Genomic DNA, 27,346 nt, shown 5'->3' with positions numbered 1-27,346 from the left:
AAACAGATTCAATTTCTAGTGTATCCAGAATCGAAACTAAAACTGATACATGAACTTGATAATAATTTCCCCTAATTATATTCAAATATATTTATCCATTTTACTTTACCATCTTCCTCTCTTTGTCTCTCTCTCTCGATGAAAGCTTCGCATTCTTTATAGTCGGCAATTTTGGTTCGACGACGATAGGTGTGTCTTTGGTGAGACCTGATAGTATTATAGATATTTTGTTTTAAGGATGGATTGATGAGACATATTACTCTTTGTTTAGTGGATTAATCTAAATCTATATCGACATTATGTTTTGCGTAATTACTGATTCTGGACGTAATATTTTCAATTTTATTTAGCGAAAAAAAAAAAATTACAGGTTCTAACAGAGTACTCGGAACCTGTAGTATAACACAGGTTCCGAATAAGTTCCGGTTTCAGGATTCAACAGGTAAGGTCCGATTCTAAAATTTTGAAACATGTTCCTTACAGGGTAAGATCCGAATATCGTGAATAAAACATTATATCCGAACCCGAACACCCCTGCCAACAACTATATACTAAATGCTGGTTGTGGCAAAACTATAGACTAAATGCTGGTTGTGGCAAGCTCATCAATTGTTTTAAATACTTTCAACGAAATTATTAAACAAAACAGCCACTTGGAATCTGTCCAACACAAAAGACTAAATAAATGTAAATATCAATGAAATGGTTACTGGAAAAAAAATATATATAAATCAAAGGGAGTCTAGCCATCTAAAATTATCAACTTCAGCAAGCCGTTGACTTTAATCAAGTGGGAGTTAAGAAGGACGTGGCTTCACTCTCCTTCGCGTACGGCTTTGTACTTTCGTTTTACAAGACAAGGACCACAAACCTAAACCATACTTCATCACGATTTATGGTATAATTGACAAATTGAATTTTATGTGAGCAAACTTTATCTATAATACTGTGCCGTCGCAAAATTTCCAACAATATGTCGTGTAAAAAGCCAAATGAATGCTCGGATGATGGTTAGTCTAAACTAATAAATTAAAGACGGGTCGTATTCTCGTTAAAATAAGTATAAATAAGTGAATAAATAAACTGATAATTGAGAGCATCAATACCCACGAGGCACTCGTCCTCTTCCGTACGTCCTTGCAGCCTCTCTAGTTATAAATATAACAGTTTCCTTCTCAAAGGTTTAATGGAAGTACACATGCGAGCTCTGATCCTTCTCTCCATCATATTCTCTCTTAAGCCTTGACCAGAGTGTGTTCCCACCTCCTTAAACCTAAAAACATTCCCCTATACGTAACAAAACCTTCTTAAAACCCCTCGAAAGTTGCAAAGTTCTTTCTTAAAACCGAGCGTGGAAGAGGCAATAAACCGCAGGGTCTCGAAAACTGAGTACACATCTTAATTGAGGGCTTGCTAAGACACGACGCCTTTCATCAAGGGGTATTGCTCGGCGCCATACTTCCATAGTTTACAAACCGATAAAGATCTTATTTCCCTTCTGCCTTGAACCCCGTGCACGGGTCTAAGCAACGATCCCGTTGAAAGAATCCGTTCGGAAGTGCGGTTTCGGGTGGTAATTAATAAGGAGCTGATGTATGAGCAGCCACAGCTGGTGAGGATGGACTCTAGGAAGAAGGTGATGATGGAGAGGAGAAGATCATCTTCCATGAGGGAACAAGAGAGGCCTGAGACTGTCGACTTGAGTGGGAGGAATTTGGAGTCTCTTGTCCCAAGCCCTTCCTTGAACTTGAGGATCATCTACAAACTAGATCTCTCCAACAACAATCTTCAAGTAATAATCTCTCTCTCTCTCTCTCTCTCTCTCTCTCTCTCTCTCTCTCTCTCTCCATTTAGATATATACATATATGTGTATATATATATATATATACATGTATAGATAAATACAAAGAATTATCTCAATGATCCACTCCATTCAACTAATAATTCATTCGCGGTTTAGTTAAGTTTGGAAGCAAGCCAGAGCAAAGGAATTCGTCCCAGCCTAATATAATATAGGCTTAGAGCACCTCGGTTGTTGTCTCACCGGAAGAAAAGTTTGTTCTAACGCTTAATTAATAATCATAGAGTTGTTGTTCTTGAATCGCTGCCAAATCTCTATTTGAACATTTCGGAACGCTTAAAAATTCCAATAACCGTAATTACTTTTTCATCTCCTCTCTCTTATCTATGCCCTTCTCTAGGTTCATTGACCATCTTTTGCAATCGTGAAAATTTTTCCATCTTACGGAAATAATTTGCCATCGAGCCCATTTTAGCATAACTTTAAAAGGACCGACTTGTCATCTGTTTGATCAAGATTTTTTCTTTTTTGTTCACGGAAAAAAATAAAAACACTGACATCATTTGGGCGAAATTTTGAGTTACTCAACCACATGCTCTAAAGGGTTAATTAATTTTGTTAAGCTGACGTGTGATTTATTATTTGTTAATTAAGAATTGTTTTTTTTTGGGTAAATTGAACGACCGGTATTCTACATGCTTGTATAGAAGCAACACGGAATATATGTATAACAAGAAAATGACCATCTGATGGCGGTATAAGTAAGCCAGACAGACATGATTTTGTGGCATTTCATATGTTGGATTATCGATTTTGTCCTCCGTGTATGTGAAACACATATAGTTGAAGTAATAACTAATCTTCTCGTCCCATCGATTGTTTGCAGATGATACCGGAGTCCTTGATTGCGAGGATGCTTAACTTGGTGGTTCTAGACCTGCACTCGAATCAGCTGAGAGCCCTCCCCAACTCGATCGGTTGTCTCTCAAAGCTCAAAGTCTTGAATTTGGCTGGAAACAATCTGGAATTGCTCCCAAAGACCATAGAGAATTGCAGGTCTTCCTCTCCCTCCCCACTCTCTATCACAAACACTTCATTACTACAGTGCCCTCGATCTTGTGTGGTTCGGGTTCTTGGCAGCGATAAATTGTGTATAATTCAGCTCTAATTGTCGAAGTTAGTAACAATATTACTTTCTTGGTCCTTTTTTTTTTTTCCTACACAGATCCCTGGAAGAGCTAAATGTCAACTTCAACCAGTTGGTCAAGCTTCCCAACACTATCGGTTTCGAGCTCATCAACCTCAAAAAACTAATAGTCGGCTCCAACAAGCTCGTGCGTCTGCCTCTGTCCACTGGCCATCTAACCTCTCTACGCCACCTTGATGTCAGTTTGAACTGGCTACAGGCGCTTCCAGAGGACCTTGAGAATCTGACGGACCTCCAAGTCCTAAATGTGAGCCAGAACTTCCACCACCTCACATCCCTGCCCTACTCAATCGGCCTCCTCCTCTCCTTAGTCGAGCTCAACGCCAGTTACAACAACATCAGGGCACTGCCAGACTCCATGGGATGCCTCGGGAAGCTCCGGAAGCTTAGGATTGAAGGGAACCCCCTCGTCTCGCCACCCATGGAGGTGGTGCGGCAAGGCGTGGAGGAGGTGAAGATGTACTTGAGCGAGAAGATGAATAATAACCACATAAGTCCGAGGAAGAAGACGAACAAGAAGACCTGGATCAGGAAGTTGGTGAGGTATGGAACCTTCAACTCAAGATGTACTACTCCACATGCAAATGATGAAGAGAGGAAAGGATCCAAAATGCTCGATGGTTCTCGTTCTGTAAGTTACATCTCATCGATGAACATGGCAGCTTTCTCCCCGTGGCGGCTCTTCTCGCCAAAACATCGTTCCGCCAAATGAAGCATGATATACGAGTAGGCGGGATGGCGTCCGTGATACCTGCATAGAATAATATTTTGTATCATTCCTTTTGTTTATTCTATTTGTAAATTTCCATGTTATGTCAACGTGATGAACAGTCCATCGAGAAGCATAAAGTTAATCAGTGAATACAATGTAGTGATTTATGTTCTTATTATTTGATTTGTGAATATACTTTGATTTTGGTTTTAGTCTGTGTACGCACCCAAATTTCGTCTCGTCGGGGCACACACGTGCCTAAATGCGACGCGGCTTGGGAGTGTCCACCTTCCCGGGGACGCGCGACGGACGCACGTGAGAAGGAGTCGCCACTACCTGTTTACGACCCGAAGGTCAAGAGCCGGTGAGTCATCCGGGTCTAGGGATATGGATACACCTAGAATGCTAAGGCAATGGTCTTGTACGAAACCGGAAATTCCGAATTCGGGAGTTCTATTACGTATGGGCCTATATCTCACACGCCCTTTCGATACTCTAACTTGCTAGGCTTGCCATTTTATTTATTTACCGCATGGTTTAGGGTTGCACTCGACTCGCCCGTTTTGACACCGTAAATTCGAAGAGACACTTGAACCGTCCACTCTCCTACCGGAACTATTACATGAATAAATATACATTATAAACCCTTACATTGTTCTCTCAAATAAATAAAAGACAAGCTACAATGACTAAATCCCGGTCGATTCAGATTCGGCCATTATTTCACTCATGTTCACCGTATGGTTTTGGAAAAGACCAAAAATTAAATTAAATGCGCACTCGGTGTATGGGGGCATTGGACCTCATGATCGACGGTTATGGGTGTTGGACCCAGTGTGAATCGAGTCCTAAAGGATCGGGCTCGATCCGCATAACAAACAAGTACGAAAATGTAATAAGCAAGCTCAAATAAACAAACAATGGGGTTTCTTGTTATCGCCGAATTTATGTGAATTAACTGATTATTAACCGGGGTATCTTGGCATACAAATCCTACCTTAAAACAAACAAAGGAGTGATAGATAGGGCATGTAGCATTCGGCATCATTTTAACGGACCTGACATATATGATATCCATAGTCAAGTCTCGAATGTGTGGGTTATTTTTAGATTATTCTGTATCGTGACAATATGGCTTTTACAGATTAAGAGTATTTTCACCTAAAACCCAAAACTTACCCCTCTATTTGACTTTGCTCATGTTTGATTTAAGCCGAGTTTGAGATTAATCTGTTTTTCCATGTTTTAACCCATTCTAAACACAAACCTATACTATGGTGACGGCAGGGCAAGAACCGATAGTCATGCCCTTGAATCGAAAAATATGTGTGTGTATGAAAAAATCAAGATTACGTGGCACGTATCTCAATGCTTTTGAAATTGTGGATTTAAAAAGGGAATGATTAATAGTTCTTGAACTGTCGATGCGATTACAGATTATTAATCGGTTCATACAATTCATAAAAAAAATCAAGTAATTTAATTTAGCCAAATTTAACGTCCCGATTATCTCGTATGTAGAAATTTAAGTTAATTAGAAATTTGCCGAATGCTTTAGTCTACGGATTTCGAGTCGTCGAGATAGCCATTAGTCGACCGCTCGATAAACTCTAATTTCTGACCGTCTTGAAACTTAAAATTTTGATTTTAGGCCGAGTTTGCGTGATTAAACCAATTCATGTGAGGTTTCGATTAAAACGAAAAAATACAGCACTTAAACACGGATTAAGAGCACATTATCACATTAAGCACGACAAATATACATATTTCACGCAATCGGTGCCGGCATGATGATGATAAACACATACAAATATACACAAACATAATATTAGTGGAATCGATAAAACGACGCCGATTCATGGAAGCGGAAAAACATAAAAGAACACACATTGTCACGTTGTATACATATAATTACAAGAATAAAATATTTAAATGGGGCACATATGTTGTCGGTCGGTGATCCAAGTAGGAAAGAGTTGGATATTTTTAGAAAATGTCCAGGGGACTGAATTGAACGATTTTAAAAGAGCCGGGACTAATTTGAAAATTCGGATAAAGTTTCGGGGACCGATTTGAAAATTCTGAAAAAATTGGGGACTGTGTAAAAATTACTGAAAATGTCCCAGGACTTGTTTGAAACGAATTTGAAAATCTGGACTGATCTAACGGAAAAGAATTTTAGAGTTCAGGGTAGATCTAAAAATAAAAATGAATAAAATAAAATGCGTCATCTAGACTGAAATGCGACAAAATAGAAAGTTTGTAAAATCGAGTTCGGGACAAATTCGATTACCCACGCAATCCAAGAACGCTCATTTCACATCATCGTCATCCAAGCAAGCCTGATATCCGAAAAGAAGTCCTAAGCATGCTGCTAAGTCGAGATTTTACCTAGTCCAGAAAGTTGAGGGGTGTTTCTGTAAAATAAAAAAATTGCCGAACGAATCGGGTCGGATTGGATCGGACTACCCGCCCGAAGGAGAAACCGTCCGGAAGAGACGCTGGGCCGGACTGGGCGTTGGGCCGCTTGGCGCGTTGGGCCGAATGGATTTGGGTTGGACTTGCGAAGCAACAGAATTGGACCGAGGCCCGTTGGTTGAAGGGCGGTCGGGATTGCCGAGAACGGCTGCGATGACGCTGCGGGCGGCGGTTCTCGCCCTTGGACGCCGCGGTGAGGGCTGGAGTGGACGCCGGTCACGGTTCTGAACACCGCCGACACTTCGCTGTGGTCGATCTGGGCCTCACTGGAGTTAAAACAGTCGGGATCGGAGAAATTTTTACGGTTTTCCGGCGAAGATTCCGAATTCGTCCGATTTCAAAATTCCCCAAAACAAGAGCAAATTTCTCCTTTTCTCTTGCTGGGTTCATTTTTTTTTTTCCAAATTGTCTTTCCGTCCATTTTAATTGCAATTTCTTCCCCTTTTTATTAAGATTTCGGCCGATTTAGGGGGAATCGCGGATATCCGCGATTTGGGGATTCTGGGCTAGCCGGGATCACGGGCAGCCGGTGAGCGCTGCCCGGCCCTGCCCGGCCTGCCCGAATAATTTTTTTTTTTAGAGAAGGTAATAAATTGGGATATGACGATTTTGCCCCCCTGAAACCGATGGACCGAAATTGGGTGCTGACAGTCTATTCTAATATTCGCTTTGGGCTTGAATTCAGGATCTCATTGTCACTGGAAATATGGGAGGAGCCTATAACTAATTATCAACAGAATGCGAGCAACATGATCCTTGCACTTCCAAGCCTTATAGGATAGGAAGTGTATGTACGGTACATGCAAGTCAATTAGCTATATTTTTTTATTTTATTTGATTTTTGCGTGATTTACTTAAATTATTAGTAATTTACTTGAAAATCTTCATATAGATAGTTTTATGTATAGTGCATATGTATCGTAGAATTTTCACTTGATTGATAGCATGTCAAAACCAGTTCAATCCTACATGAGGCCATCCTTGGCGAGACTGAAATATTTCTACGTGGTCGTGCAACTGTAGTATACATATTTTCGATTATTTGATATATAGTTCCGCAAAATTTATAGCGGGGTCATTGCTAAAGAGATAAGATCTAAAGTTATAAATATGTATATCACTTTTTTTTATGAATTAGATATGTATCACTTAATTTAGTAGGGGCCGACTCTCAATCTCAAATTACACATTGGTAGTATAATTAGATCTTATCTAGACAATATAAGTAAATTCCCAAGAAAAAAACACAAAATTTTCACTTTTTTTCTAATTTTAATCCGAACTTTTAACTTTGTCCAATAAAATCACAAACTTAGCAAAATGTTTCACATTTGATACACTGTGGACGCACCCGACATTTCTAGCGGAAAAGGCTTATGTAGACCGTTAACGGTGTCAACGTGGATAACGACAGTCCAAATTTGTCAAGGTGGAAAAGACTATTAGCTCACCCAACATTTCTAGGGCACAAATATGCCTAGAGTTGGGGCTTTTTCAGCCCTAAATAAGGAAAATATTTCGAATTTTTAATTAGTCGTGAACTGCCATTATTAAAGTCAATACCATTAACAGTTCACATAAGCTTTTTTTGTTAGAAATGTTGGATGATCCCATGGCGTGCCAAACATGAAACCGTTTGCTAAGTTTGTGATTTTATTTGACAAAATTAAAAGTTCGTATTAAAATTAGAAAAAAAAAAGTTTGTGTTTTTTTTTTTGGGAATTTACCCAAAATGTTAAGAGTTCCACGCAATTTCATTACCAAATCCTTTTTCTATTTATAATCCAAGTAATTACTAGTTACATTTAATAATTTAAGCATGACGGCCGGTGGTGTTCATCCTCTTTGATTCTGGGAATTTTTTAAGACGAACACTGAGTCAGCTTCTAAATTGTACGGAGAGCTGGTTGGCGGCGGTTTAATTGTTTTCTAATATTTAAGAAAAGAGATTGCAGATATTTTTCATTTTATATATAACACATAAAGAAATAGACCACTTACAAGTCTCTTTTTTGTTTTTTGAAAATTGTTCTATGAATACCTTTTCTCTCGAATATAGCCTGCCCTCATTTTCTTTTAATGATCCTAATTAATCATTTTGTCCTCTTTGTTATCTTAATTATTTGATATAATCAGTCCTTCTAATATGTATCTTAATTGACCCACTAATATCCATTAAATTTTTGGGAATGAAATAAAATGCATTACTTCAGATAATAATAAAATAAAAATAATATTAGCCATAACTAACATCCTGATTGGTTGATTTGGGGTAACAATAATTCTTCCTTTCAAGCCCTTCCAAATAGCTTGCCCCCATAAGAAATTTACCTACAAATGAATGTCAACTAACCTTTATTTTTATAAGCTACCTCTCTTATCAGCCTTGGAACATCTGTCTTGTCGTATTTATCCTCTAAAATAGAGAAAAAAAAAAGATTAGATATATTCCCAAGTTGTTATCACAAACAAAACAAATGTGCCAATCAAAGTGACTAGTATAATACCACTGGGGCGTGTTGATTAAAGGGATTTGGTCCATAGTCCTTTTAAATAAAAATTTTGTTTGAGTATGTAAACGGAGAAAATTTACACTAGCTAATAGAAGTTTACTATACTCGAATTCAATTAGTTGGGATCTATGAAACTTCATAATAACAGAGTTCTCACCCAAAAAGGAAAAAAAAAAGTGAGTGACGTAATTCTTCCAAAGGAGACTTAGAAATCTTATCCATGCGCTGGAGGTTCTTATTGATAATGGGCGGTCCGAGAGCATTTCAGATAGACCAACAGGTTTAGAGTGAGTATCCCAACAGGCCACGAGTGTTTACACACACATAAATCATGCTTGAATTTCAGGGAAAAAAAAGAGTTTTCGTCTTAATGATACCATTATAGTTTTCTTAAAAGATAGAGTTTTTTTAGTGTACAATCACACTTTCCCTAAACTCCGGAGTTTTATCTGACATAACTATATCCTCCCCTACAGACATTCCTAATTTTTCAAAGAGCTCTTACCTTATGAGAACTGTAGTTGCACAAGGAAGACTCAAACTCGAGACTTTAAAACTATCTCAAGCGTCAATCACCATAAGACTGTCAGGCCTCGATGGTCTTAATAACAAGAATAACGATTATATCACGTGGCAATATCACAAGTCAATATAGGGTTCCAATTCCTCTTGATTTTTAGAATTATCATAGAAAGCGTGTTGTTGACAAAAATAGATTTCTTATGTGTCTCGTGACACAATGTCATATGATATATCCATTATATACACAATACCTTCTTCCCAATAACACCATTAATAGGCTAAATATATATATATATATTGTATGGATATCAATTAGATCAAGATATAAAAACTGCATTAATCTACCTTCCCAATAACACTTTTATTGCTTGACCATGTACAACTTGACCTGACTGAAATCTAAGGACCCCCAGATCTCCCATGCATTCATCTTTTTCCATTATTTATTCTCTTGCTCGAGTTTCGGAAGTTGTCATTCATTGAGATAAAAATGCTTAATTATACAGATTTACCAATGGCTAAAAATTGGGAGACTGTGGCTAATTGAGAAGTGAAGGAGTGGAGGACGACTTAGGCTGTGGGGAAGGGAATTAAGTTTGTAGTTTGTATGATTTGTTTTATATGCATTTCATTATATTAAAAATTACATTTGAGGTGTCTCATGACAAAATATTGACTGCATCATAAATAAGCGTAATATAAGGACCAAAATATAAAAAGCTTTGTAAACTTAAAGATGTAATATAAATCAAACGAAAGGTCGGTATCAAGACTAAAGGCTAGAAATATAGGACTATTCATATAATTTTCTCTAATTTGAATGAGTCACTTTTGTACGGAAAAATAATGAATCAATTGGGAATCAAACCTCGCCCACAAATTATAAAATTTGACGCAAGAAAAGAAAAAGGGAAAAAAAAAAAAGAGTTGTTTGGTTTTTCGTTCACAATGATGACCTATGAACCTCGTAGGATATAAAAGAAGGAAAGATAAAGAAAATGAAATAGTTCACCAATGAGAATTCAATTGAGAACCTTTTGATTTTGAATTAATGATTAGTGTCATCGCATATGGTTTTCACATTTATGATAGTTGCCGATTCGATTGATATTACCAATAGGAATTCTATAGTGAAGATCAATTATGATAATTATTCGAGTGATTAGTATAAAGTCCCTAGTTTCATGTATTTGAATTGGTGCTTCCTCACATCACGTAGCGAGATAGGATTTCCTAATAACTTCTCAAAACAAAGAATCTAGATAATGTCAATCTAATCGGGAAATTGTTGAGTTTGTTTTCTTTTAATAACTAAATACCAAACCTTATATTAAAAGTGAGCTGAATGGAAGGACCAAAAAGGAAAAAAATTGTCAACTTACATGAAAGATGAAAATAATCTAAATTTAAGGTTGGGTTAAATCAGAAATAAAATTATTTAATTATAGTTATTATATCAATTCTTTCTCACCACATTATTGTAAATTTATATTACCATCCAAAATCTGTCTCAAAAATTGGGGAATCACTCGGGAATCAAACCTCGCCCTCGATGCATAAAACTCTGATGTAAGAATTCGTTACTTTCCTTGAATAACGAAATTAGAGCATTTTAGTCTACCAAAAATAATTAAAGCATTTTACAATAGTACCCAATTATTAATCGAGTTGTCGTACATATAAGTCATGTTGGACGGCTAATTTGCAAATTCTTATGTCACATCGAGTTGTTGTACATATAAGTCATGTTAGATGGCTCATTTCCAAATCCTTACGTCAAAAAAGTGGATTGTATATCAAATAATATGGATAAGAAAATCCAGTGCCACAACTGTATGCTGAATGTTGGTTGTGGCAAGCTCATCAATTGCTTTGAATAATTTCAACGAAATCATTAAACAAGGCAACCAATTAGAATGGTCCAACATAAAAGACTAAAGAAATGTAAAAATATCGTAAAAGATGGTTAGTTAAAAAGAATATAAACGAAAGGGAGGCTAGCTAGCTAAAAGTAATCAATTTATGCAAGCCCTTGACTTTAACCAAGTGGGAATAGAGAAGGACGTGGCTTCACTATCCTTCCTATACGGCTCTGTACTTTTCATTTCACAGGACAGGGACAAAACTAATCTATCTATATCTATAAATAATCACGGCGCGAGCGTATTGTAGTTAGTAAATTATATTCAGTGTAAATGAATTTCACATGCAGTGAAGACATTTAAAATTCACCAACGAAAATATCTTGTGAGCGGGCATAGATCACGTTGCGATGAGGATTATTATTATCACTATATAAACGGAGCACAACCGACAAAAATTAAACAAATAAACTATAGCCTCCAATGATGCCAACTTGGCACTCTTCCTCGTCCGTACGTCCTTGCAGCCTCTCTGGTTTTATTCAACAGTTTCAATGTCAAGGCAAAGCTCAACCGGAAGCAGTGAGCTTTTCTCGTCTCCTTGTCTCTCTCTCAAGCCTTGACCAGGGAGTTCCAATCTTAATGGTGGGTTTGATTTTAAAGTTAAAGTAAGTTTGATTTTGATTGTGGGAAAGGACAAATAAAATGAGATTATAAATTTGATTTGGGAAACGTGTATTTTTATTGTGTAGTGTGTTAAGTTAAAATCAAAATCATGATTCTAAAATCAAACTTACAAATCAAACGGGGCCATATGTCATAAGATTGACCTCTTAAAACAGTCTCGTACAAGTCCTAAAACCTTCTTTAAATCCCTCGAAAGTTACAAGGCTCTTCCTTAAACCCGAGCTCAGAAGAGGAAGTCCACCAAAGAGTCGTAAAAAAATGGGTGACAATATCTTTGGTTGAGGACCAACCAAGTCGCGTTTTAATCGGAGCTATTAATTGCTCGTGTGCTATTCATATAGTTACCACAGCTTAAAGCCTTTATTCTGTCATCGAGGCCGCCGGGTAAGAGATGACGTATGAGCAGCCACAGCTGGTGAAGATGGAATCGAGGAGAAGTTGATGATGATGGAGAGGAGAAAAGCCTCTTCCATGAGGGAACAAGAGGGGCCTGAGACTTGACTCAGTATATGTTTAGAGATTATTTTCTGCTCACTTTTCATATACAAAGTCGTCACCCTTAAAATTACGCGTTGAAGCAATTTGTAGGGAATATACGTATAGCAAGCAATAAGTGGGGGGTGTCTGTGTGTGTGTGTGTCAAAATAACATATAGAAAAAACGACTCTGTGCTTAGGCCAAACATGACTGTTTTGGTATATTGTCATGTATTATCAGTTTTGTCCTAGCTTATTTAAACACACACAGAAAAATATATAGCCGGAGTAATTAATATTTTCTCAATTATTTGCAGATGATTCGAGAGTCCTTGATCGCGAGGATGCTAAACTTGGTGGTTCTAGATCTGCACTCGAATCAACTGAGGTCCGTTCCCAACTCGATTGGTTGTCTGTCAAAGCTCAAAGTCTTGAATGTAGCTGGAAACAATCAGGAATTGCTTCGAAGACCACAGAGAATTGCAGGCGATCACAAAGTTGCTATCGATCTTGCACAGTTCGTGTGTGCGACGATGATCTCATCTAATTGTATTTTTAAGTTTTTCACATCTGCTTTTGTCACAAGTTTTCCTTAGTTGGTTTTTTCTGCTACGGATCCCTGGAAGAACGAAATGTCAACTTCAACCGGCTGGTCAAGCTCCCCGACACCATGGGGTTCGAGTTCATCAACATCAACCTCAAGAAGCTAATGGTCGGGTCCAGCAAGCCTGTGCGTATGCCTCAGTCCACCGGACATTTAACTTCCCTGCGCCACCTTTGATGTCAGCTTGAACTGGCTGCAGGCGCTCCCAGAGAACCTCGAGAATCTGGCGGAAAACAAAGAAGACGTGGTGGATCGGGAAGTTGGCGAAGTATGGCGCGTTCAACTCAAGGTGTACTACTGCTTATGGAAAAGGTAAAGAGAGGAAAAGAGCCACAATTCTCGACGGTAGTCATTCTGTAAATTACACTTCATCGAGGAACTTCTCATTTCTCTCCCCGCGGCGGCTCTTCTCGCCGAACCATTGTTCTGCCAAATGAGGCGGGAAGGTGTGCACCTGGGTAGAGTGTTAGTATCATTCTTTTTTGTTTTATGTTATATGTAAATTTCCTAGTTTGTTCAAATGGATGACGGCTCCATCAAGAGGGGATACGGGAAGATAAAACAAAGGAGCATGTGAATCCCACGGGTGACCATCGAACACATAATTCCTAATCCTAAGTCGAGGACTATGCCATCACCACATCCCCTTTCTCCCGAGAAGCATCTAGCTAATGAGGTGAATACAATAGAGTGATTTATGTTCTAATTATTGGATTTTTTTTTTATAGACTTTCGACGTATCTCTATGTCCTCGTCGCTCGTCTCTATGACTTTACAATGTCTTTCTGTCACATCTTTAATGGATCACAACTTTGATGGAAATCTTTAATGGATCACATCTTTATTGGAAAGTTAAAGTTGTGCTAAATACTAAATAAATAAAAAAAGTGCAGCCATTCTTTTAATGTCCTCCAGTTCAAGTTATGTCTGATTGATTTACAACCCGTTTAACATCGACTTTGAATGAAGCGACGAGTAAATATCAATGTACTAGTAATAGCAAGCCTCCACTGGTTTCAGTCCCTGCAGATCTCAGTAACAAATCTATCCTCGCACTTACAGCCATTGTCATGGATCTGTGTAGCCAATGATAACATTTCTACCGCAAGGATTGAACACCTATTAGACTTTCGGAATGTACAAAGAAGCCCAGAGCATTTGGATACTGATGAGGACTGTTACCGAAAACCTGAAAGCTACTTGAAGAATCCCGGAACCAACCCATTTACCGTGTACCTTAACCTGCACTACCATATCTACCATGTTCCAAACTTCCAAGTCTCAAGCATTTGCTCAAGTAAAACACAGAGCGGTAGCTGCAAACATATTCTTTTACTCAGAATTCTTGAAGCAGTGATTCCCAAATCCACTCAATAAGTTTTGCTGATTAATTACAGAAAATATAGGGATTGCTATTTAAATCCTAACAACTTTCGACGACTTCATTGATCAATATGGAATGGGGTAAGGATGTTGGTCAATGTATTCAAAAGAAGAGAAGTACATACAGGTTGGCAGAAACAAAATCTGACCCTGCAGCATTAAAGCAACAAAAACATGTCACAGTCGGAAATTGATATTGCATTTGGGCATACTTCAAACCAGTCCATTTAATACTACTGACCATAATCTGAAGATAGTAAAAGCACACAACCCCGTCCAGTATGTTCTGTCAAACCAAGCAGGGGGGGAGCACATCTATATAATCACTTGTCTCATCCAAAATTGTTCGCCGAGGACAAAATGAAAACCCAGAAAAGGAGCATATTACCAATAATAGCTGATTCTAATCACCTAAGATATGCTGGGATTTTGATGCGAAGGAAGAGCATAATCATCACATAAGCAAGAACAACAGAAAGAACCCCAGCAGTAGCATATGAGGACTTCACACTCTTTGCCCGGTTCTTGTCCAGAGCCATATCCATAAAGACGATTCCTATCCCACCGATTACAAACATGAACCCGGACGAGAGACCTGAGGGAGGTACAAAAATGTAGAATCAAAACCAATAATATGATTATATTGCTATGTACTTACAGAGTCTACTGGTTGACATAAGATGACCAAATGTAAGTTCTAGACACAAATGTAGTCTTGGCTACTCAAACGATGAAAAAAATTGAGTCATAAGTTCAACAAGCATAGCCCTTGCATAGATAATTCTCTTCGCAATCTGTAACTCACGGCCTCAAATTCACCAACCAAAATTTGACCCATAATCCTAAGTGGTTCATTTATATATTATAGACAAGAATTAAAAACTATTCTCATATCCAACATAAACTTTAGCAGTTAAAGATACGACAACTATCATCCACCCCAGATAATGATTTAACACAGAACGAATATCGACTCTTAGAATGCAACTCTTTCATCTCTCCTCATAATGTCTTGGCACTCGCACCATTTTGCTCCGTGAGACATTGCCCCCATTTCTAATATATCTTGGACATGCCAACTAAACACGAGCTGAATGACCGCAAAGCAGTCTTCCTTGCTGTTTTGCAATCAATTATCTTATCAAATCTAGCTACATTCCTAATGCATTCCATCTATTCACCGTTGCCATTGGACCTCATCTATGCACCGGACCAATCGCTTCTCTTGACATGCTGCAAGAATTAACTACAATACCAACTAAAGAATTATACATGGCTGCATTCTTTCATTGGCAGGTTCACAATGGAACTGGAATACCGAACGATTCCACCCAATCGAGCACTTTAAGCTCTTCCCACAAGCTAATCGCCCCAATTGGTGCAGCTTTCTGAAGCACCATAGAGCAATGGGACAAGCAAAAACAGGAATTGCGACAGAATCAGGGATACCTTCAATGATGTACTGCCCGTTGACTCTGCCGGGCAGGAACACGACCGGGCGGACGGATCCTGTGACGGGATCCTGGGAGGACCCGATCCCCGGGGGCTCGACGATGACGTCGTAGACGATTCCGGAGACGACCATGAAGTAGGTGAGGAGGATGAGGGCGTAGACGGTCATGGGGGAAGGGAGGGTTAGGGTTGGGAGCTTGAGGCGGAGGCGGGGCGGGCGGAGGAAGCTGTAGGGGAGGATACTGAGGATGTGGAAGACGGGGTCGATTAAGCCGGCTGCTCCGGCGGCGGATGACAGCGGATCTGAGGCGGAGGAGGGCGAGGCCTGGGTCTCCGGTTTTGGTGCCATTTTCCTCAGTTGGATTCAGTGACCTGTCCGAAGGAGAAGATGAGAGGCCGCAGCAGTGAATCCAGCTGAGTGGAGGGAGACGGGGTGTTTGGTTACAGATGTTAGAGTAACCCGATCCCGGCTGCTGGAATCTCATTTACTCTCCCAATTCCAGGATTGGTTTAAGCTTATATCCCGGATAGGCATAGCACTACATGCTCAGGTTCGGGCTTGCGCAAAAAGTCCAAAATCCAGGCCCAGGCCCATCTGTTTTACCTTGTGTCTGTTAAATTGTCACTTTTTTATTTTTATTTTTTTATAACGATGAGTTTATTCTTCCTGGTTCATGAACGCCCCACAATTAGGGAAATCAGAGAGTTCAGTGCGGGCCGGTCCATGTGCGCCCACACCGAATTGCTCACACAAGCCTAATCCGCATTACCTATGAATGAATATGCAATTCTAATCCGCATCAAAAGGAGATCTAACACCCTAAAGTACGTGGATGCCATATATGTAATTCATGAAATAGATCTAAGATGTGCAAATGGATGGATCTATTCTCAGAAACTGACCATTTATTGCGATCTTGGTTAATTTAAAATGTGGAGCGGCCAAAACTGAAACTCATTCATGATTGACAGAGAAAGGTCGGATGCCCTCAGGAATAACCAGTGATCGTGTCTGGACTTCTTCTCTGGGACTTGGAAGACACTCGAAATAGCACTCGTACCTTAGACCTCATAAGCTTATTTACGAATTCGTTTTTTTAAGTTCAAGCTAATCTGGCCTAATAAATCCTAACTTGTGCCGTCTGCATTGTGATGCTAAAATTCGAAGCACAGAAGGATTTGCATAGAAGGATTTTCAGGATTTTAATTGGCAGTCGAATCCGCTTCCATCTTGATCTTTAATTTAATTTGCTTTCTATATATGTTTCCATAATTAATTTACCACAAAGACAGAACTCATAATCCCTTGTTAATGGATCATCTTTTTTTCAATTCCATGATAGCAGATCCGAACAAAACAATACTCGCTATAAAACACCCCTGCTCTTGCTTTTTCGTTCGGTCGGTGAAGGTAGGGTTTCATACTGTGAGCAGTTACATCCTCCCAAAATCCGGCAGTTTGAGATGACATAGCTACGTTTAAGGTCTTCCCACGGTTGTAACTAGCAATGCGCAGAACGATCTTATCTTAGATTCCCTGATGGGATGCGAAAAGCAAATCTAGGACACCACCCAAATCCTCATGATCACTAGGCTAGAGGGTCTTGATGACTATGCCGACCTGCCCGATCTATAGTTTGGTCATAACTAATAGGGTCCTCCTCCTACATAGTTCCCAGGTGGAGAGTACTCGCAAGTGATAATTGTACCCCCATTCTTGCAGATGATCCTGCTGCACCCAACATGTCGGGTCATGTTCCATACTACCTGCCAATAGTGCCAGCACATTTGTCCCGGCGATCGTAACTGTACCACTGTTTCTCCGGCACCCTATCATCTACGGCATCTTTGACACTCCAGTACCAGACCCTGGACCCCCAGTACAAGTTCTCTCCATACAGAGTGTTGTGTGAGTGAATGAGCTTACAGTCACCTTTCCTCTTATTCGAGTATGCTCGGGCATAAGCCACCCCAGGGGCTTCTTCCATGTGAGAGGCAGGATGCCGACGGCTCTCCTGGCTGCATTGTGGGCGTCAAGGGCTTCCTTTACCATGTTTATCTTATGTGAGGACTTGTGGACGTAAGTAAGGAAGCATGAGATTGAAAGTACTACGAACATGGAAGCGCCATGGAAGATTGAAAAGGATGACGACATGCTTTTGAAAAGCTATGAGAAGTCAGGAATAGGCACGTAAAAGATCGATCACTGGGTTCATATAGATAAAGAAAAGACCTGAGACCTCAAAATCTAAAAAGTAGCGTTTGAGCTAAGTTTCTCGATCTTTACAGATACAACGGATGCTTTTCATGATTGGGACTCGATCAGAACTATCATCAAGTCAATCACAACCTACAGTTTTTAAATCCATGCTTTGCATACGCCTGGTCAATTTTCAATTGGATGATGATCATGAATTCTTGATTTAAATTCTGACTAATTTAGTCTTTGAAGTCTAAACTGTGATTATTAGAATTAATTTACATCAATGACGTTAATAATAACTTTCTTTTTTGGGTGAATAATAATCACTTTCTTAATTATAGACGTTTTATCCATTGGCTGCTTGTCAACTTAATCATCCCACGAAATGCTTCAAGTTTTCATGCGCTAGTTCCCACCTAGAAAATTTTTCTTAGTATGAAATCAAATAAAAAAAGCAAAATGGTTAACACCATAAAGTTTCTCTGATTTTTTTAGTAGAAAGTGTACTTGTAAGAGCGTCTCTCTTTAGAAAAAGGGTTCGATACAGTGACGCTGACTCTCAATCAATATAACGAAGAAGGACCGTGCTTTCTTATCAATGAGATCTTCATTATCCTCCCTGACCTACTGGGTATCTGACGCAGCATATACACGAGTAACCTATTACAGACCCGTTGATTCACGCACGAATACCGGAACTACGACCTTCTATATCTGTTGATTCTACGAACACCAGAAAATAGGCATTAAACTCGAATTGATCCAAGATTGGACAAAGCACGAAAGTTTTGAATTTTATTCATTGATGAAAAAAGACAACTGATTCAACCCTAGGATTTACACGTTTCTTAAATAGGGTTTAAAAAAATTTAAATTGCATAAAAAGAACTAAACTTTTATAAAATTGCAAAAACACCCTAATTAACAAAAAATTGCCTATTTGAAACTCTAAACGATGGAATTTGCCTTAAATATCGAAAAATCACAGTAAAGCGGTGTGTTTTGCTCCGGAGGCCGTTTCCTTCGAAATAGGGTCGTCAGAACCTATTTTTCTCCAGGTACCGACTTGTCGGGTCTTTTGTCGCATCAGTATCCACAAAAGGAAGACTAACATAGGGTCCAATTGTTTGCAAATTAATGATGAAACCGTACCAATTCTACTTCATCATGAATTCACACAGTTTAACGATTGAATCGTTTTTTTCAAATTTTACACTGCCCATGATGATTTACGGATCTATGGCACTATTTTCTGTACATAGGGCCTTTGCCCTATATAGTTCCCTGATGGATAGTACTCACATGTGATAAATGTATCCCCGCTCTTGCAGATGATTTTAGCGCAACCAACGTACTGGGTCATGCGCCACACAATCTGAGTGTAGTGCGAGCACTCTTGTCCCGTGCAGGTGTTCGTGGCGTGATGGTACCATTGCTTTTCTGCGACCCAGGTAGCTGTGGCATCCTTCGCACTCCACCGCCTGCCCTGGCCCCAGAACAAGTTCTCTCCAAACGCATAGCCAGGAGAGTGGATGAGCTTGCAGTCTGTGCGTCTTTGGTTCAAATAAACCCGGGCGTAAGTGGCCAGCTTCGTGTCCCATGATAGGGGCGGGACTCCGACTGCTTCCCTGGCAGCATTGTGGCCTTGGAGAAATTCCTGCATCAACTGTGTTCTATTCGCGGAGGCATGAGCACGATTTGGCAGGAAGCTCCAAATTGAAATTAATAATCTTATCAATATGGAAATGGCATTAGCAAATGAATACGATGAAGGCATATTTATTTCTGAAATATACAATTAAAAAGTGGGGATTGGCAAATAAAAGAACTATATAGACGGTCTTGCGAAAGATTGAAAGCTGATCTCGAGTGGTTTATTAGATAATCATAGATAGAAATAGGATCGAGCAATAGAGTATATATCGCTGACTATATATGATCTGTTTCGATGAGTTTGATAATTTTGGCATATCCCTTAGTTTGGAGATATACATCCTTACGAAAGAGTCATGGTTAAGACAAGTATCGCAATCTTCATGTACAAGTAATATGCATTCAGGGCGGCGCGACTTACGAAGTTATGTGAATCTCAATCAATTGTGTCATTGTTTGATACATATTATTTCTGCATCTAGACTGATGAATTTTTCATGGTGAAGTGACTACTCATCACTTTTGTTCATTCGGGACGTTATATCCACTTAATGTTTTGTTAATTCCCTCATATAAAATGGTTAAACAAAATAAAATGGCAATAAGCAAGCTCCCCATAGATCTCTTTTTCGTAACTTCTCATCGAATGAAGTTGATTGCAGCCACTTCCAGATGTTTGTTCTTAATACTTTTTGCTCTATCTATAAGTAAAATAATGGCCCTTTGATTGAGTAGTAATAAACTAATTTATAAATCTTTTGTAATTTCTATTGATACTTTCTCACGCTACGCGATTGTAGAATTATTGAAAAATTTCTTTATTATAGCCACAATCACTTCTACGCATGATTACTTCAGGATGCATATAAAACTATTCTTTTGTATAAAAGAATATTTTAATGAAACAATTTATAAAATAAAAAATTATGCTAATATTGTAAGTAAGGTGAGTTATAATTGAAAGATAAAATAAATTAAAGAACCAACACGATTTAGTCTTAGGAGTTTTTTTTCAGTCGATTAGTCTTAGGAGTTAGATGGTACGTATGGCGCGATTTGAGAAGCCAACAGTGGAGAATCGGTTTATAACGGTGGAGAATGGTATAAAAATCCAGTAATCTATATCAGGGAATAGAATAGGTTAATTATTTCCAAACCAACTTTACTATTTTTTTTTTTCAATTAATGTGTCGTTTATCTTGAAATTAGTCATAAGCACAGGAAATTTGGTTTATGGAATTATAATTTCTGCTTAAAATACTATAAGAAATTAAAATCCATGTTATGGCTTGTTCTAGTGGGTAATCCACTAGGTATCGAACCTATGACCCCTAAATCAACAAACGATGATATGCGCCATTTCGCTACACCCTCATTTTAGTTATATAATGTGACTTTGAAGGATATATATATGGAGATCCTGGAATTAAAATTTAATTTATTTTGTTCTTCTGGCTCCTCCACACAATCGGCTCTTCTTTTTTCTTTTTATTTCAGTGTGCAATTTGATGTTCCGAAATCTAACGGGCCCGTTGAATCTAGTTCGAGCCAAATTGACTCCTTAAGGGGTAAAACTCTCACACCCATACATTTTATTTATTCATAAGATTCGAACCATAAATCTTATTATTAGTGCTCGCTTATTAAATTAAAATACGTAAAACATGATTATGATTAAACAATCATATTATCTTATCTTATCTTGCTGATTTAGTGGACTATTAATTTTTTCGTGAGCTAGTGGAACTCTAAATTAATTATTAGTTATTATTTCTTAAGCGAATTATCTATATCTATATTTATATTATTATATAAAGCCAAACGGTCTCCTTCCTTCTCTCTTTCGACGTTCCAAAATACCATTTTCCACGTAAACTTCAATTTTATGAGCCACAAAATTGAGATTACTATCGAAATTAACTAACAAGTAACTACCAACTCCACTACTCATCGCCCTCACTCTCCACGCTACCCTCGTCCCTCATTTCTCACAGTTATACAAAACTAGACGAACCGACCCCTGCATATGCACGGGGTAGAGGTGTATTGTAGTCAGTCAAATTTTCTTATTAATAATAATATTTTTGTTTAAGAAAATTTTCCAAGTATATCCAAGCTGAAGGAGGCATTTTTTCCTCTTCAATTTATAAGTTCTTTTTTTTTTTCAGTACATCCAACTTTAAATTGCATAGGTTGAATTATGAGTTACACTTTTACGTGAGGTAATTCCCGACCAACATGATGAACCCGATTACAGAAAATTAGGGTCTGTTTGTTTTGAGAAAAATTTTCAACTCTATTTCACTTATCTTCAATTAAACAATACAATTATTACTTTTCTCTATTTTTTCAATTTTTTTAACAATTCAATTCAATTTTTAATATTAAATTCTCTTAACTATTCATTACTTTTTTCACAATTCAACAACACAATCATTACTTTCTCTCAATTATTCATTATTTTTTCACGTTATTTTTCGTAATTCAACAACACAATCATTACAAACCAATTAAAATCAAAACTCAACTATACTCAACTCTAAAACCAAACACAACCGAAATAACTTTGATATTAATCTCTCTATAAAAATACAAAAGCCTTTTTAATCGTACTATCCGTAAAGCATAACATTATTTACAACTCTATAATCAAAAGTACTAATATGACCTCAATTGATGGACGAAATTGTTCCAATAATTATGAAGAATTACTCCAACTCTCAAGGTTATATTTACAGTACGGTTTTCATTGCATTGCCCGTATCAAAGCAACTACACTTGACATCAAAATATTATTCATTTCTCTTGAAAGGGATTTTAGCTAATGATTTGTAATATGATATTATTTAATTTAGCTAATTTATTATATTTTAATCTTATCGTCTTCCATGAGTACATGTCTTTTTAGTTTTAGAAGTGAGGTGGCAACACTATCTTCCACCACCTGTTCACATTATTATCGGTGGCATATGAAAGTCATGTGATGAAAAGTTTCCATCGTCCTATGTTTCGTCATGACTTTTATTATTTTATATAGATGTGAGAACTAACTATTTTTTTTTATTTTTCTTAAGAAAATTGCTCTCATGCATTCATTATTAAATTATTGAGCTTTTTTATGATGTCATTATTAATAATTATATGTTGTTATCATAGAAATGCAAAATATCGAGAAATTTCCGGTTACAAGGGAGGCCGTGGCCCGGTACAATTAATGAATATCTAATCAAATGGCACAGTAGTCTCAGCTAACTATCGAATCTAGGACTAATTAGTCATCAGGCGTGAGTGTGGCGCATGATGCGCTACACCCTCTTTGATAAATATCGAGAAATTTGAAAAATATGTTTTGAGTCGTGCATAGCGCGAGCGCGAACTCTAGTCTCAATAAAAGCCATCTCTCCTGCCTTTTCCTCAATCAGTTGAAAATGAAATTACATAATGAAATAATTTTGATACAACTAAATATGGGCAATTAACAATAACTTTGCCTGACCTCAAAAACAAAATGAATGAAAAAATATCTGCTCTTCTAATAAGTAATGCATCCAATGAAATTTCATGGTCGAGAATGCAGAAATTTTTCTCGCCCAAAAAAAGGGTATGAAAAAGAAAAAACGAAGACAGCAATATTTTATTGAGGACTGTATATAACATGGAATTATATATGAGCATGCATGTGGCTCATGTCTGAGACTCTGATCAGGTCGTCATTTTCTATATATTAACCGGAGAACATCGTCCCGTAATTAATAAGAGATATTGGAACAGGTGGGATATATGTCTTGCATTTCCAATTGAAGCACAATCTCCAAAATTCCAAAAGCCAAAATTATTAAAACAAAAAACAAAACCATATTGTATGGCTTAATCCGATTGAAGACGGCTACTTAAATTCAGCTGCAAGTTGTCCAGGTAGCTTCATCAAAGGGACATTGGAGTATATCTTTTATCCACTCCAATCATCCCGAAATCTTGAAGCGGCAAGAAAAACTTCGACTAGAGCATATACACGCATAGAAATTCATTAATTTTGGTATTATTTCAATATAAGTCCCTCGATTTTTCCTCTCCGATTAAAACAGTGGCTAAGGGCTGGGTGGAGAACAGAGGAAAAAAAAAACAAATGAACAGTAATGTCAAGTTCCAATGAATTTTAATTAAACGAGTCGAAGGTTAGTGTTACCATATCGACTCCTATGTCTTTCTAAACGAATTAATTTTAATTGATAGCGAAAATATTAAAGATGGTTTTTTTCTCTGTCAAAGTTAATATTTCAAAAGAAAAAGAAAAACCCATGAATTAGTTACTAGGGGCTCTTTCGAGTTAAAGCTTCTCCTTTCATACCGAAATTTAAAGCTTGTTCTTCATCCAAATAGAATGTGATGAATCAATGAACTTGCAGATGTTTCTTTATAATTTTATGAAAATGCAGAATGACGAAGACGTGATATGATTATAATAATGACAACAATACCGACAACATCAACAATATCATTAATAATACTTTGATATGACACATGGGGGTGCAGCCCTGATCCTAATGGATTTCTAAATTGATATTTCTTTTCTCGAATTGTGTAGAACACCATTGGACGAAAATATAAATATAAAATCATGTAGCACAATGCCATTTTGAGAAAGAAACTCATATAGATGTGGTAATGCATTACATCATTCCATTTGAGAAAACCAAATCCACTTGAGAAATTCCTCTGCTGAATAATATTTTTGTTGTTTTTATTTAAGATAATTGGTGTAGTCGGTTGTTAAACTAGAAAAAAGAGATTAATTAGTTGGTCGTTTGGACATCTAAACTACTTCATACTTCTAAATAATTAATTTCTCCCCGATAAGCCAAAACAATTTATTTACGAAATTCTGTTGCGACCATTAACCGTCATTCCTATCGAGCTCATACATGATTCTCTTCTAGTGGTATAATATTAGTCGGAAATGTTAATGGCGTGGAGAAAAACCAATGAATGAGACATATGTTAGAGAATACATATCCTGAACAACTAGTTTTCATATTAAATAACAAAATTTAATATTAAAAAGCAATTCTACGCATGATTTTGCACAACATTAAATCAGTGTTGCTTTCTCTTAAAAAAAACATATAGAATTCTTGCTTTCTGGCGTTGTTGTAACATGGCACTTCCTCTGAAAATGACTTGAAAATGAAGTCTTCTTAAATTAAAATCAGAGTCAGCATTATACATAGAAGGTAAGCATTGGACTCAAGTATGTATTTTCCTCAATTGAATCCAAAATTATTTTTCTTGGAGGCAGGAAAATATATCGATGATATGGGATGAGATGAAATATATAGAAGTAACATATTATTAATTATTATTATTATTATTATTATTATTATTAATGAATTAATATTATTAATTAATATAAGCCATTAATATTATTATCATTATTATTTAATATTAATATTAATATTTTAAATTTTAATATATAAACGTAAACATAAATAAACATAAACATAAACAAAAACAAAAATAATTAAAATTGGTCCATAGGAATGAGTTGGAGAGTAGTATGGTTTTTTTCACTCTCAACCACCCATCCTTCTACTTTTCTTTTTCTTTTTTTCAATTAGTTTCTCAATACTTTTAATTTTTTTTTAATTTAATAATAATAATAACAATAATAATTTTGATGTGTACCACTTGATATTTGGAAGTTCAATGAATCTGATTAATCTAAGTTCAAGCGGAGTTGGCCCACTAAAAAATAAAACTCTCCCGGTTGTAAATTTCCTTCAATTACAAGACTCGAACTTGAGGCCTCACATAAGGATAACAAATGCTAGCCTAAGAACAATCCACCTTGATAAAAGACATATTTCAATTTGGCACCAATTTAAGCAGTCTCTTTTTATTCGTGACTTTAGAAATATCTCATTTTAACGTTGAAACATAATAGTAGACTATCATATTGACTTGAGATAATTCTTGTTTGGGTATTAACTTGGCATCGGCTGCGATATGCTTTTAATAAATATCAAACCTATTGTAAGAAAGTTCATCTACTTAAAATATCAGTGAACTAATTAAGGCCAATTATATTGCGATCATGGTACTTTAGATAAAAATATTGAAAATTCAAATTAAGATTAGCGAAGAGCAATGTTAACTTTTATATCCTATGAAATTAAGTAGTACAATTTTTTGAAAAATCTGAATAATTTTTTTTATCAATATCATAATTTCTATATAGAAGTATTATTATTAGTTTTAGTTATACTACATTTTAATTATTACACATACCACCATGACAAACCAAAAAAATTTTCTGACAAGCAACATCGCGCGTGCATAATATCCTAGTATTTCATTAAACTATAATTGGCCTTATGAGTCTGGATTTTATCTCTTTCTCGAGAACTAAATTATAAATATGAATATTGAAGAAAAATGAACAGAATGAAAGGGTGAATTTTTCGGTGTACAATCTGGTATCCTGTAGTTTAAAGGGCCTCGATTAATCCATTTTTAGTTAGATCAGCCTGCTAAAGGGTAAAATTATTTTAGCGTAGATTTTCTTCATTCATAAGAGTAGAACTCAAGACTTTACTAAAAAGAAAAAGTGTCAAACTACTTGGATTAACTTACTTTGGATTATATAGGTGAATTTAGTATGTATGAGTTGACAAGAGAGATGAGGATTAGGCAATAAGGAAAATAGGAGAGAGGGGGAAGATTTGTGATAAAAAAAAATGGTGCATTTTCTTTTCTATCATAGAATAATTTTTTTTTCCCTAAGTATCTGCTGTTGCAGTAACTTAAAAAGCAGCATATATATTCTAATCAATGCGAATGATTTAAATAAGTCGACGCATATTTTCCTTAACTAAGATTAGTAATTCGAGTATATGTGAATGGAGATAATCCATTATAGTGAGAGTTTTATCTCTTGTGAACAGACATGACTCAAATCTAAATTAGTCGGATCTATTGGACTTTCAGATATTCACGTGTTGCACACCAAGGAAAAAAATCAACATTCTATTATGTAAGGGATTGAAACTGGCTTCTCACATATAGTAATATTAGATGGATGCTTGTGGGGATTAAACCTAAACTATTTGATTTAAAAATTAAATAATAGAAATATAGCTTACAAAATTAATTTTATTTTAATCGTAATTAAAGTGAGAAATCAACTCGCCCAATTACAAATTCTGATCAAGTTAATTTGACACACATAACTTAAAAGGAAAAAATAGAAAATGAAACTAATGGAGGCCGACGGATAAAAAGAGAGGAGAAAGGTTGGTAGGGGATAGAAATTAAATTATATAATTTTAATCTAACTATTACTTGGATAATAGATAGATAAATAATAGTGATAAATAAATGATAATTTAGAACGTAATCAAGTCAAGCCAAAGGAAAAAAAAAAGAAGAAGGTAAAACTATGTATATCCCAATCTCTTTTGAGCCTTCAATCATGTCCAGTTCCGATCATTGTTTGACAGTGACAACTAAATTTACAGTGTCGCTCGTAAGCCTTCAACTTTCATGTCTTCACTTTCTGATCCAGGTACTTGACTGAACTTCGAGATGTTATAATGTAGGTCTGAAAATGTAAAATCGGTCCTGGTCAGACGATGAATGTAACCGAAAATAAGAATTATTTTTTTCCCTAAATGAAGATTTATCATCATGTCCATAATCCTATAGATTATGTTAATGATATTACTATTAGTAATTCATTTTATTCATACCCCCCGCAGGTTGCAGGGACAGTCAACAGAACAGTGGGTCTGATTGC

At 36.8% G+C, this 27,346-nt stretch overlaps 3 protein-coding genes across 3 annotated transcripts; 1 reads left to right on the top strand and 2 right to left on the bottom strand.

The window, feature by feature from the left end:
- The first annotated feature begins 1,318 nt into the window (after window positions 1–1,318).
- On the top strand, window positions 1,319–3,899 carry LOC116196225 (plant intracellular Ras-group-related LRR protein 6-like). The gene is made up of 3 exons (XM_031525845.1): window positions 1,319–1,792; window positions 2,689–2,858; window positions 3,028–3,899. The coding sequence occupies exons 1-3, from the start codon at window positions 1,592–1,594 to the stop codon at window positions 3,719–3,721; spliced, it is 1,065 nt and encodes a 354-aa protein (XP_031381705.1). The 5' UTR covers window positions 1,319–1,591; the 3' UTR covers window positions 3,722–3,899.
- Window positions 3,900–14,404: 10,505 nt separating this feature from the next.
- LOC116196224 (oligosaccharyltransferase complex subunit ostc-like) lies at window positions 14,405–16,102 on the bottom strand. The gene is made up of 2 exons (XM_031525844.1): window positions 15,696–16,102; window positions 14,405–14,841 (listed from the first exon to the last, which is right to left on the bottom strand). Exons 1-2 carry the CDS (start codon window positions 16,045–16,047, stop codon window positions 14,654–14,656), a joined length of 540 nt encoding a protein of 179 aa, XP_031381704.1. The 5' UTR covers window positions 16,048–16,102; the 3' UTR covers window positions 14,405–14,653.
- A 1,359-nt stretch (window positions 16,103–17,461) lies between these two features.
- On the bottom strand, window positions 17,462–19,564 carry LOC116193614 (pathogenesis-related protein PRMS-like). Its single transcript, XM_031522356.1, has 2 exons — window positions 19,257–19,564; window positions 17,462–17,717 (listed from the first exon to the last, which is right to left on the bottom strand). Exons 1-2 carry the CDS (start codon window positions 19,562–19,564, stop codon window positions 17,462–17,464), a joined length of 564 nt encoding a protein of 187 aa, XP_031378216.1.
- Window positions 19,565–27,346: the final 7,782 nt, after the last annotated feature.

This window comes from Punica granatum, chromosome 2 (assembly GCF_007655135.1).
Source record: "Punica granatum isolate Tunisia-2019 chromosome 2, ASM765513v2, whole genome shotgun sequence".
Lineage (NCBI taxonomy): Eukaryota > Viridiplantae > Streptophyta > Magnoliopsida > Myrtales > Lythraceae > Punica > Punica granatum.
This window is presented reverse-complemented; position numbering and strand designations above follow the sequence as displayed.